At 38.5% G+C, this 13,725-nt stretch overlaps 1 protein-coding gene across 1 annotated transcript in view; it reads left to right on the forward strand.

The window, feature by feature from the left end:
* adrb3a (adrenoceptor beta 3a) overlaps positions 1-12,434 on the forward strand; it is a 35,083-nt gene extending 22,649 nt beyond the window's left edge. The window contains exon 2 of the mRNA XM_060931354.1: positions 10,598-12,434. Within this exon, the coding sequence (XP_060787337.1) occupies positions 10,598-10,625 (28 nt within the window). The 3' untranslated portion in view covers positions 10,626-12,434. The remainder of the gene's footprint in view (positions 1-10,597) is intronic.
* Positions 12,435-13,725: the final 1,291 nt, after the last annotated feature.

Raw genomic sequence — 13,725 nt, forward strand, 5'->3', positions numbered from 1 at the left:
GTAATAAATTGTTAAAATTACTGTTAATAAAATGCATTACCCATGATCTGGTGGAACTCATAACAATATCATAGTGTTTGTTTTTTAAGATGCATTTTATTTGGGAATAAACAGCAGTCACATCTGGTTAGATAGAGTTCATCTAATTTAGTTGATTTAATAATTAGCTATTCCATTCATCTGGATTTCTTTTTATCTAGATGATGATGATAATGGCAGTCCGGTGGTGTAGTGGTTAGCACTGTCACCTCACAGCAAGAAGGTTCTGGGTTCAAACCCAGTAGCTGACAGGGGCCTTTCTGTGTAGAGTTTGCATGTTCTCCCAGTGTCTGCGTGGGTTTCCTCCAGGTGCTCTGGTTTTCCCCACAGTCCAAAGATATGCTGGTTAGGTTAATCGGTGGCTCTAAATTGACCGTAGGTGTGAATGGTTGTTTGTCTCTATGTGTCAGCCCTGCAATGACCTGGTGACTTGTCCAGGGTGTACCCCACCTCTCGCCCATAGTCAACTGGCAAAGGCTGCTTCTGCAATTTTGTTTTGGGGGATCATTGGGACATTTGGTAAACCAGCTGTAGAGGGCCTAAGGGTTCATGTTGGGACATAAAGTGACAAAGACTCAGTGAGGTAAGAGGGTGCTATGCTGTTTAGAGCTTTACAGACAAGTAGAAGACTTCAAAATTAATTCTAAAAGATACAGGAAGCGGGGCGGCACGGTGGTGTAGTGGTTAGCGCTGTCGCCTCACAGCAAGAGGGTCCCGGTTCGAGCCCCGTGGCCGGCAAGGGCCTTTCTGTGTGGAGTTTGCATGTTGTCCACGTGGGTTTCCTCCGGGTGCTCTGGTTTCCCCCACAGTCCAAAGACATGCAGGTTAGGTTAACTGGTGACTCTAAATTGCCCGTAGGTGTGAATGTGAGTGTGAATGGTTGTCTGTGTCTATGTGTCAGCCCTGTGATGACCTGGCGACTTGTCCAGGGTGTACCCCGCCTTTCGCCCGTAGTCAGCTGGGATAGGCTCCAGCTTGCCTGCGACCCTGTAGAACAGGATAAAGCGGCTAGAGATGATGATAATGAGATGCAGGGGTGGCATGGTGGTGTAGTGGTTAGCACTGCAAGAAGGCAAGAAGGTCCTGGGTTCGAGCCCAGTGGCTGATGGGGGCCTTTCTGTGTGGAGTTTGCGTGTTCTCCCCATGTCTGTGTGGGTTTTCTCTGGGTGCTCCGGTTTCCCACAAAGACATGCATGTTAGACTAATTGGTGGTTCTAAATTGACTGTATGTGCGAATGGTTGTTTGTCTCTATGTGTCAGCCCTGCGATGATCTGGCGACTTGTCCAGGGTGTACCCCACCTTTAACCCGCAGTCAGCTGGGATAGGCTCCAGCTTGCCTGCAACCCTGCACAGGATAAGCGGTTACAGGTAATGGATGGCTGGATAGATACAGAAAGCCAATGAATTGTGGCTAGCACAGGATGTGCTCTCTTCTTTTGAGATGGCCTTAGTCTATATTTGTTGCTGCTGTGTTACAGAAATGAACTGATTTTCTGATCAAAAGTCATTTCATGGATTCAGCTGTACAGAATTTTTAATTTAATTTTTTGTGTGTGAATGCTTTCTGCCATGTTTTTGCAATTGATATCCTGACATCCTGCAGTCTTAAAATGTTTAAAAAGGATGGAGAATAAAGCTGCATTGTCAAATGTGTCCAGAGAAATATTTTAACACAAGCAATTCATGGAAGAGCTTTTTTTATTTTTTTTTTCTAGTGTACACAAGTCAGTGTGCATTCAAGTAGTGTTAAAAATGAGCTTTCCAGCTATACTTCTTTCAAAATTATGCTATGGAAATTTTAGAAAGTTCTTCTTGCATACAGTACCAGTCAAATGTTTGTGCACCCCTACTTTTGCCAGTTTTCTACATTGTAAAACAATACTGAAGACATCAAAACTATGATTATAACATCTGGAACATGTATGGAATTATATAGTAAAAAAAAAAAATTGTTTAAAACAACCTGCTTCATATTTTAGATTCTTGAAAGTAGCCATCGTTTACCTTGATGACGCTTTGCACACTACAGGAATTTTCTTAACCAGCTTCATGAGGTCGTCACCTGGAATGCTTTTCAATTAACAGGCATGCCTCTTCAAAAGTTAATTAGTGGACGATTTTCTTGCCTTTTTAATGTGTACGAGATCAAACAGTAAATAGTAAATCATAAAAATACAGTAAATAGCCCTATTCGACACCACAACTGTAGCAATCCATACATATTATGTCAAGAACCGCTCAACTAAGTAACGAGAAACGACATCCATCATTACTTTAAGCCATGAAGTGTCTTTTAATTAATAAAAATAAAGAAAAAGCATTGAATTCGAAGGTGTGTCCAAATTTTTTGACTGGTACTGTACACTGTAAAAAATGTCCGTAGAATTAACAGTGAATTTATGTACAATCATGACATAAAAAACTGTAAATACAAAAACAATGAAGCAGCGTGTAATTTACATCAATATACTGTAAAACTCCTAACCAAATACCACTGTTAATTTAACAGTAGGAATATGTTGAATTGATCATATTTTTTTGTAGAATTTACAAATTGTTGTAGTTTAAACACAGACAAACTGTAATACTAAAATAGAATGTGATAGTTAAAATTACATCATTGCCCTGTTAAAAAAAAAAAAAATGTCAGTAGAGGCTCTCCGGCACATTTCGTAAAACTCTAAATCAAATAAAATATCTGTCTAGTAGATCATTGCTTGTAACCATCATTTTGGAGCCACAAAAACCAATAATCGAGAACACTCGCAATTCATTCCTAGATGCTTTTTTATTGTACAATGAATATCTGTAAAATTAACAGTTATGTATTGATTATTGTACATTGAATACCTGTAAAATTTACATTTAGTTATCATTAATTGTACATGGAATCCCAGTGAAATGTACAAGTTATTCTGTAATGTTGTTTACATTTCACTGTATTTTTAACAGGATTATTCTGGCAACCACAGCTGCCAGTATTTTTCCGTAAAAACAACGGATTTTTTCTTTTTACAGTGTACAGTTTAGAAGTCATTAGATACATAAACACCAAGCCATAATATATACACACCATGATAACAGTATAAGTATTTATTTTTATTTGATTATTTTCTTATCATGGTATACCATGTGGTGGGTAGCGTTGCTGCCTCATCACTCCAGGGTTTCTGTTTGATCCTGAGCTTAGGTTACTGTCTGTGTGGAGTTTTCCCTGTTTTTCTAATGTCCTCTAAGCTTTGGGTGGGTGAGAAGTCTACCTCGAGTAGGTAGTTTGGCTACTTAAATTGGCCCAGGTGTAAACGTGCGCATGCATGGTGTCCTATTGATGGACTGGCATCCCATCCATGGTGCACTCCCTCCTTGCACTCACCGTTGCCAGGATTGTATCTAAATCCAGAGCACTGACCAGGATAAAACACTTGGGTTTAATGAATGAATGAGCTGTACTATAGCTGCTTCTACACTCTTGAGCAACACCTCTTGGATTTGACCAGGATGAAGCAAAGAGGTTACTGAAGATGGATGAATGATGAATGGTATGCCATTCAAATGATAACCTCTCACACCACTATTGTCTATAAATGATCTTTTTTTTTTTTTTAAGTCTTGGGTAATGGATCCTTTACATCATTTCCTCATAACCGGGCCATTGAGTTTAATGGTGTCTGGTATCCCTCTGGCTTTTCAAAGAATCATCTTGTAAGGAAAAAAAAAAAACTCAACAGCAGAACTGCAAAAGTGGGGAAAATACAGGGAAAAGTTTGAGATGAGTTAGCAGAATGGTAATATGAAGAAACATTAGACACGAGCCAGGTGGCCATTATGGGCAAGGCAGCAAAGAGAGACTTGATTCAAATATTTTCAGACCATCAATCATCCAAATCAGCAGACGTCTGGGTCTGACACCTCGCTGGCGCATTTCACCAAATACAGCAGCGGTCCATGGAACAGCATCAAATCATTTACTTACACTAAGAATAATTATTCAATATGATTAATTGGGCTATATTTTTAAGCTAAGGCTCTAACACAGCATAATCTGATTATTCGAGTTGAGGAATGACTGTAGTAGTAAGCAGTAAGGACTAGCACTGACTGGGATAAAATGGATATCCGATCACCATGACAAAAGTCTATGCAATGGATAGTTTTATGTCGTATATGGCACATTGCAATTTACTGAAAGGCTATATAAGCTACCAAAGACACTAGATTAGCCTTGACTATATACCCGTACAGAGACTTCATTAAAGGGCTGAAGGTCATGACAGTATTCCGAACTTACCGGTACTGGAAAACATCTTAAGATATACACCAGGCAGCTGAAAATTAGAACAATGTTTTTTCCAGTCTTCAGCTGTTCAGTTTTGATGAGCCTGTTCCCACTGTAGCCTCAGAGTCATGTTCTTGGCTGACTGGACTGGAACCCAATGTGGTGTTCTGCTGCTGTAGGCCATCCACCACAAGGTTTTGGCATGTTGAGTTGTTTTTCTGCTCACCATGGTTGTAAAGAGTGGTTATTTGAGTTACTGTCAACTTCCTTTCAGATCAAATGAGTCTGGCCATTTTCTTCAGCTTTTTGAGCCAACTAACCAGACATGATTTGGTGGTGTTGTAAAACGTATTTTTACATGTGAAATTATAGTGTTATACATCATTTTGAAGTGATGAAAAGACCCTATACTTCTGAGTGCTCTTCAGAAACTAGATTCTCCAGTAAAACACATACATGTCAACCTTTGGTCAATCAAACCTGTATAACCAACCTCCGAAATCCGTATTTCCCTTATAAAATCCGTATAAGATGCAAATTAAAATAATTTACCTAAAATTTGAATGATAATTAACAATGATATATCCCAGTTACTTTTTATTCAATATTAATAACAATAAACCTTCAGAATGAATACAAAGCTCCAATGTTTGACAAAAACACAAAGTGTTATCAGCGTAGTTACGAAGGAAATACTTCGTTGTTTGGAGACAGGTTTCACCGAGCGGCTATTATGCACGAGACTTCATATTAGCCACAAAGTCAGGAAAATCTGTTTGTAAAATTACGTTATAATGACCAAATACAATGAAAAGTATTTTTCCAGTCTCACCTGTGAAAGGTAATCCCATGTGATCTCGTTTGGACGGTAAACCTGTTGGTACAGTTAAACGCAGCACATGAATGAGGCATCTTTATTCTCGGCTACTGTCTAGACGTTATACCAGAGACGGGTGAAGAATCTCCACTTTGCCACATCCAATATGGCAGCGAGGATGACGTATGATTCTATGCAGAAGGCGGCGTCTATGTTTATATATCTATGACTTCACGATTGGCGGGATTCTCGCAATGCGGTGTGCGCATGATCAAAAGTGGAACGAAGTCTCGCTACCACAAGATAACGCGCGATTTCATAAGACTCTTTACTGGCTGTCTGTGGTGTACAGTACGTTTGTAAATGTTGTGCGCTCTTTTATCATCATGGGAATTGATTATAGCTCTAAATAAATATTGAAGTTTTTTTTTAAAGAATCCGTATAACTTTATTTATACGGCCGTATATTACGTTTATTGAATCAAATCCGTATAAAATACGGACATTCCGTATAGGTTGACATGTATGAAAACATGCAAGTTACATTACACAAGTTCCGTCCCATGATTATTTACATACAGTACCAGTCAAAAGTTTGGACACCCCTACTTATTCAGAGGTTTTTCTGTATTTTGACTATTTTCTACATTGTAGAACAATACTCCATCCATCCATCCATCCATTATCCATAACCGTTTATCCTGTGCAGGGTCACAGGCAAGCTGCAGCCTATCCCAGCTGACTGTGGGCAAGAGGCGGGGTACACCCTGGACAAGTTGCCAGGTCATTGCAGGGCTAACACATAGAGACAAACAACCATTGACACCTACGGTCAGTTTTGAGTCTCCAATTAGCCAAACCCACATGTCTTTGGATTGTGGGGGAAAACGGAGCACCCAGAGGAAACCCACGTAGACACAGGGAGAACCTGCAAACTCCACACAGAAAGGCCCTGTCAGCCACTGGGCTCGAACCCAGAACCTTCTTACTGTGAGGTGACAGTGTTAACCACTACACCACCATGCCACCCCTAGAACAATATTGCATACATCACAACTAATGAAATAACATCTGGAACATACAGTACTGTGCAAAAGTCTTAGGCACATGTAAAGAAATGCTGTTGACCAAAAATGGCTTAAAAAATAATGGAATTAAATGCTTCAACATTTAAAAAATACTATAAACCGTAATCAGTAAGCCATAATAAATGAAACAAAGGCAATATTTGGTGTGAGACGACCCTTTGCTTGGAAAAAAAAATAGTAGTCTCAGGTCCAATGAGTGCAGTTTTATACGGAAATGAGCTGTAGGTTTTACTGAGCGTCTTACAGAACCAGCCACAGTTCTTCTGGACACTTTGACTGTCACACTCGCTTCTTCATTTTGCACCAAAACCCAGCAGCCTTCATTATGTTTTCTTTTTTAATCTGAAAAGTGGTCTGTTATGTAACATGCTGCTCAGAGACAAACTTTTTTATTTTTCTGTCACATTTAATTTTGTGCTGGGAAACGAACGTTTGTAACTCGAAAATGTTTTTGTACTGACTCGATAATGTAGGAGTCAAAATAAAAACCTGTAACAAAGTTTGCCTGGAAAAAAATATTGGGTGCCTCAGACTTTTGCACGGTACTGTATGTGGAGTTATGTGGTTTGAAAAAATGTTTTTAAAAAAATCCCAAAACGTTTCATATTTTAGATTCTTCAAATAACCAGCATTTACCTTAATGATAGCGTCGCACGCTATTGGCATTATCTTAACCAGCTTCATGAGGTAGTCGCCTGGAATGCGCTTCAATTAACAGGTCAAAAGTTAATTAGTGGACGAGTTTCTTGCCTTCTTAATGCGTTTGAGATCAAACAGTAAATAGTAAATAATAAAAATACAGTATTCAACACCACAACGGTAGTAATCCATATGTCAAACGCTCGATTAAGTAAATAGACATGACAGTCCATGATTTAAATAATGTTACTTTAAGTCGTCTTCTATTTATTTCTTTACATCCACCAAAGAAGTACAGTATTTTTTCGACCTGTTCAGGGTTAAGCTTCTTGTTTAAAGACCGTGCGGCAACCTTCTGAGATTTTGACCTGAGATTAAAACAAGTGTGCAGAATAATCACTATAATATGCTGTCAGTCAAAAGTTCTCTGCTTTCTTGCCTACCAGGTGCAAAAACAAGGCTTTAAAATGATGTCACTTATGATCAGATCCACACTTCTATACCTGGGAGGATTGAACTAAAGGACCTGGCCCGCTTGGAACATTTCTGAGTTTGTTCTTCCCCTCTTTTCCCCCTGATAGGACCATAAACTTTGGGTATTCTTTATCTATTCCTGTGGAGACATGTACAGTAGCTGCGATAGGATCGGAATCTGCGGCATTCAGGGTGATGAAGGGAGCAGTGATGAGACCAGAGGTGGAGGAAGGGAATGGCATGAGGGAGAAAAAGATGAGCGACGTTAAGCATATGTTAAATGAAAAATGGACGAGGGAAGTGATGTTCTCCTGATGTTGGTTTTGTTTTTGTTTTTTTTTAAACAGATTTTAGACAGGGGCGGCACGGTGGTGTAGTGGTTAGTGCTGTCGCCTCACAGCGAGAAGGTCCGGGTTCGAGCCCCGTGACCGGCGAGGGCCTTTCTGTGTGGAGTTTGCATGTTCTCCCCGTGTCCGCGTGGGTTTCCTCCGGGTGCTCCGGTTTCCCCCACAGTCTAAAGACATGCAGGTTAGGCTAATTGGTGGCTCTAAATTGACCGTAGGTGTGAATGGTTGTCTGTGTCTATGTGTCAGCCCTGTGATGACCTGGCGACTTGTCCAGGGTGTACCCCGCCTTTCGCCCGTAGTCAGCTGGGATAGGCTCCAGCTTGCCTGCGACCCTGTAGAACAGGATAAAGCGGCTACAGATAATGAGATGAGATTTTAGACAGGATGTTTAATGGCAAAGGCTAAGGGGCTAAGGCAAGAGGTTTGAGAGGATACATTTCTAACCCACAAAAATCAAATTATCTTAGATAGAAAGGAATACCTATGAGGCCACTTACATGCGTTTAACCATTAAGCAGGAGCTTTAAACTCAGTTTGAGCCTTAAACTGATGCACTAAAGCCATAGTCATGTGCTGAGTTTTTCTGCATTTTCTGTCATTTCCAAGTCGTCCCTCGTTGCCAAGTTCAACAAGCCAGCCAAGCAGATGAGAAAATTGGCCTTAAATATATGGATGTTTAAGCAATGAGACCACAGATTTGGGAGATTTTGGCAAAGAAATGAGAGCGAGAAAGAGTGAGAGAGAGAAAGACTCTGGCTTTAGTAATATTGTATTGTACGCTTGTATCTATTGGGGAGTTTAGTGAGCTATGCAGACTATTAAAAAAAAAAACCTGAACCATTTAACATTCCGACCATCTGAGAGCAATCAGTTAATAAGTCCAATAAGTTGTTTTGTAGCACCAAGTGATCAGACTAACTCCAGCGTGTTCAAAAACTTTTATAATTGAATTACAATCCATTTATCATCCAATTTTGTCAAAGTTCATTAGAGTATGACAAAGTTGTCATTTTAAATAAATGCATTTTGACTTCTTTTACATTTTTAACATTAAAGTATGAAACAAATCACGACAAGGAGTGTTTTATTCCTTCGCCAACAGCGGCTTTTTATTTATTCCATAAAGAACATTTCATAGTTTTTCATTTATAATCTGTTTAAAAATGTCCACAAAAAATATGGTTCCTCTTAGAGCGTAGGGTATAAACATTCGTTCCTTCACCTGCGTCTCTTTTCGCTCAGTCTCGTTTTCAAGAAACGCAAAAAAAACACAAAACGTCCTCGATCCTGAAGACTTTCCCGTGGTGGAAAACTTGCTGGTGATGTCGATGGACTACTTTCATGAATAAATGTTAAACAAACATCTCCTTCCAGAAAACTTTCCCACATCAATGATTATACAATTTAAAAAAAAAAAAACACTTTTTTTTTTCCAAATCTGTTTATTATTAGGATTAGATTCTTACAAAGCAAGAGATTATACCTAATGCACAGGCAATACTATTTATTCTATCCACATTCACTGGATACAAGCAATCGCGCACTCTGATTGATTGGCTACTCTACTACTAGGCTATCAGATCATATACCATGAGTAGAGAAAAACAAAATGGCGGAGCGTGTTGCTGAACCAACCGAGGACGAAATAAAAACTACCATATTTTCTGGACTATAAGCCGCTACTTTTTTCCTAGGTTTTGAACCATGCGGCTTATACAAAGGTGCAGCTATTCTGTGGATTTTTCTTCCACCGCTAGGGGCGCTCTAACCGGAAGTAGAATCAAAAATAAGATAGACGAAAAATCAATGCAAAGAAGAATTAGCAGATCTTTAGCAGATAGAACACGCACGACAAATTACTAACTGGTAATTATTTTCAAATCCAGCGAAGATGATTAAAGTGACTTGTGGTTTCAAACACAGGAGAAATGAAGGTAAATAAATACCGGTTATTTTCTCTTGGTTCTGTTCCGTTTTAATCAGCAAAGTTGCTGCCGTGTTAAAAGGCACTGTTCAGAAAGAATCTGTTCAGGTACATACATGTACATTTACAGTACAAAATCGTTCTGTACATGCAGTAAATATCTAATTTTTCAACATAGATATCTGCGGCTTATAGCCCGGTGCGGCTTGTATATCTTTTTTTTAATTTTTTTTTAAAAATACAGCGGATGCGGCTTATATACAGGTGCGCTCTATAGTCCAGAAAATACGGTACTCGAAAACAAAACCCCAAAAAATGCAAAAAATAAAAAATAAAAATACGGAATAAAAGTATTTGATGGTAAAAACGTGGCTTGTTTTATTTTTCAAGAATTATGATAGCATTGTTTACAAATTGCTTGTCATTTCACCAGTTTGTTTACATTCTAAGCAGAAATGATTTTGCCAGACATTTTGTACAAAGTTTTTATTTATCGAATTTGCAAAAAATCAAACTCAAAATGCTCTGTTTCTCAAAATCAAGTGAATGTGGATAGAATAAAACAGTTATTCCACTCAATCTCGTCATACGTGGCTTATAGCCGACTCGGTGCTACGCACCTCATCAGCTATCAACTCATGTACGACTCGATTTTGTGGAATAACTGTTAAATATAGTATATAATGCAGTAACACTACTAAAAGATCAACGGTTAAACAGGAGGTAAATAGGTCTTTGGGTTTAATTTGGGATGAAAGGTGCGTGTTAGAATTAAAAGGAGTTACAGATGGTTTCAGGATTTGCAGAGTTGCGTGCTATTCATGATTTGTACAATAATTTTCATGATTTCTCAAAAAAGGTTCACGAAAACCTCAAACCTTTTCAGTTCTGCCAGGATCAAAGTAATATATTTAAATTAATCAAATATGGAAGAATTGTATGGATGTTTGGCAATGCTTCTAACAAAATCTCCCTCTATTTATCTTTTCTAGTTCCACCTTACAGGGGCTGGGAGAATAAAAATCCACAGCTTGGCTGAAAGACAGAGCGAGACAATGAGAGCGAGACAGAGAGAGAGGACTAATTTCAGCCGAGATTGGATAAACTTTCTGGCCAGCAGACCAAGGACTGCAAAAAGCCACAGGAGCAACCTCACAAATGACTGTGATGAAATACATAAACAAGATAAACCAAATGGGAACGGTTGATCGGACGGTGGCACGCACAGAGACGGCTCTCGCACAAGAGCGGATGGACAGCGGAGAGCAAGTCCAGGCTGCTATTACTTTTGGCCTTTAGGAAAAATAACTGGATCAAACCAGTTAAGCTGGGTCGGTGTGATGGACAACAGTCTGTAAGGGGCTAGTGGAAGCCAAGTTGGAGCTGGGTGATGTGGAGGAGTCTCAAAGCAATCCAAAGTTCGTCGATTTTCTCACAGGCTGACTCCGTCCCAGCAAGTTTATATCTTTCACAAGCAAGGACTTGGAAAAAACACTTCTGGCGCACAAATATCTACAACAGACCTGTTTTTTTTTTGTTTGTTTGTTTTCTTTTTAGCACAACAGATGTAGTCTGTCATTTAGAATACAAGAAAGTAGTGGATGAAACCAAACTTTGTACTTTATGTTAAATTATTTCCTATTTATTTCAATCCCCAATTTTACCTGTGAAATGTGCAAAGAGTGTATCAGAACGATAGAGGTATTCATGTCGTACAGGTTCATGTCTGTTCGCTGAAATGTATAGCTAATAATATGGTAGCTAATGTTTTCTGTTTTTCTTCAGTTTGTTTTTAAAAAAAAAAAAGTCTATAAGCTGCAAACACCATGTGCACAAAACTCACCCCACAAAAATCCCAACAAGTAAAACAGGACAATCTCCTTATTTTTCTCTTCCTTTAATTCACCGTTAGAGCTGCTAACGTTTCTTTTTAATTCGTTCAGAGACAACAGGTTGATATGTATCAGTCGTCTGATCCCCAAGGCATGACACATGATGATATTCTGTATGATACTTTTTTGATTAAATAGCTTTTTATACTAACAAAACTCCCAATATAGAATTTATTCTCGCATTAAAAGAAAAAAAAACAACGTAGGAACAACTGACGACACTTTTTCATATGTAACACAGTGGTGTTTCATTATCAGGTGCAATTGCTAAGGATTTCAATTTCCATGAGGAAAGTAACTGAAAAGGAAAATTAATAATAATAATAATAATAATAATAATAATAAATGCAACGACGGACATGCTTTCTGTGGATCTCAGGATATTTGTTGTGCCCTCTGATACAGTTCTTTTTTTTCAGAGGAATCAATTGGTAGCATCCATACTGCTTTTTGAGCTGTGTACATAATTCCTTGTTCAATGTGATTTTCTTGTAACATTAACAGAGCAGATAAATAACAGGATGTAAAAAAATATATATAGATAGATAGATATATCCCGGGCTGCACAATTATGTAAAAAAGAAAAAGAGAGACTTTTATTATTTCAATGTTGTCATTGCAATCTTTATAAATTTGTTATTGTGGTTTAAAGTGATTTAATAAAGCCTAATCCTGGAGTTACAGTACGAGCCTTTCTGAGCAGAGATTTGAAGATTAATCTTAAGATTTAATGAAAGCAAATCCCTTAATACTAAAACACATACATCGTAACACCAGTGACAGACATGTTCTTTGAAGAGCAGCACTAATTTGAAATTAAAAAAAAGCCTTATTTCAGTGTAAGTGTACCACTGTATACACACAACATACAACACTGTGATTGTATGATTAATTATTCAGCCCTATAAAAAAAATTGGAAATAAATACATTAAAATACTTGAGATTCAGATTCTATTTGTTTGTGTATTGGTTGGTTGTAAAGGAAAGGAGGGAGTGAGGGAGGAAGGAAAGAGAATGAAGGACGTTGAAGGAAGGAAGTGTAGGAAATGAAAGCAAGCATGCAATCAAAGAAAGGGAAGGAAGGAAGGAATAAAAAAGGAATAAAAAGGGTAGTAACAAAACAGAAGGAAGGAGGTTTAGGGAAAGAAAGAATAAAGGAAAAGGAAGGAAGGAAGACAGGAGAAGAAAGGGAAGGTAGGAAAGAAAAAAGGGAAAGAAAGAAGGGACAAAAGAAGGAAGGAAGGAAGGAAATGAGGGAACAAATGAAGCAAATGGAAGGAAGGAAGGAAAGAAGGGAGTGATAAGGAAGGAAGGAAACAAATGAAAGGGAAGGAAGGAAGGAAGGAAGGAAGGAAGGGCATGATAAGGAAGGAAAAACGAAAAGAAAGGAAGGAAAAGGAAAGAAGGGAGTGATAAGGAAGGAAGACAGAGAAGAAAGGGAAGGTAGGAAGGAAAGGGGGAAGAAAGAAGGAAGGGACAAAAAGGATGAAGGAAGGAAATGAGGGAATGAATTAAGCAAATTGAAGGAAATGAAAAGAAGGAAAGGGAAAGAGGGAAGGTACAAAAGAAGGAAGGAAAGGGAAAGAAGGAAGGGACAAAAGAAAGAAGGAAGGAAAGGGAAAGAAGGGAGTGATAAGGAAGGAAGGAAAAGAAAGGGAAAGAAAGAAGGGACAAAAGGACATAGGAAGGAAGGAAATTAAGGAAAGGGAAGGAAGGACAGAGCCTACAAAAGGAAAGTAGGAAAGAAAGGGAAAGAAGGAAGGGACAAAAGAAGGAAGTAGGAAGAAAGGAATTAAATGAAAGGATAAGGGAAACAAGAAAAAAGGAAGGAAGGAAGGAAGGAAAGTGAAGAAAGTGCTTAAGGAAGATGATAAGAATTAAGAATTAAGCTTGCACTGTAATGGCTACTGTCTTCCTGTCTTTTCATCCAAACTCAGAAATGTTGTGGTTAAATCATTACGTGACATTATGCTCACTGGAATGTAGAGTACTGTGAAAAAGTCTTATGCACCCTATTTTTTTCCATACAAACTCTGTTATAGATTTCTATTTTATGACTTCTACATTATTGAGTCAGTACAAAAACATTTTTTTTAAAGATATTTTTTGGGGCTTTTTTTCACCTTTATTGGATAGGACAGTGTCGAGACAGGAAATGAGCGGGAGAGAGAGACGGGGAGGGATTGGGAAATGACCTCGGGCCGGAATTGAACCCGGGTCCCCGGAT

Source organism: Neoarius graeffei, chromosome 10, assembly GCF_027579695.1.
Source record: "Neoarius graeffei isolate fNeoGra1 chromosome 10, fNeoGra1.pri, whole genome shotgun sequence".
Classification (NCBI taxonomy): domain Eukaryota; kingdom Metazoa; phylum Chordata; class Actinopteri; order Siluriformes; family Ariidae; genus Neoarius; species Neoarius graeffei.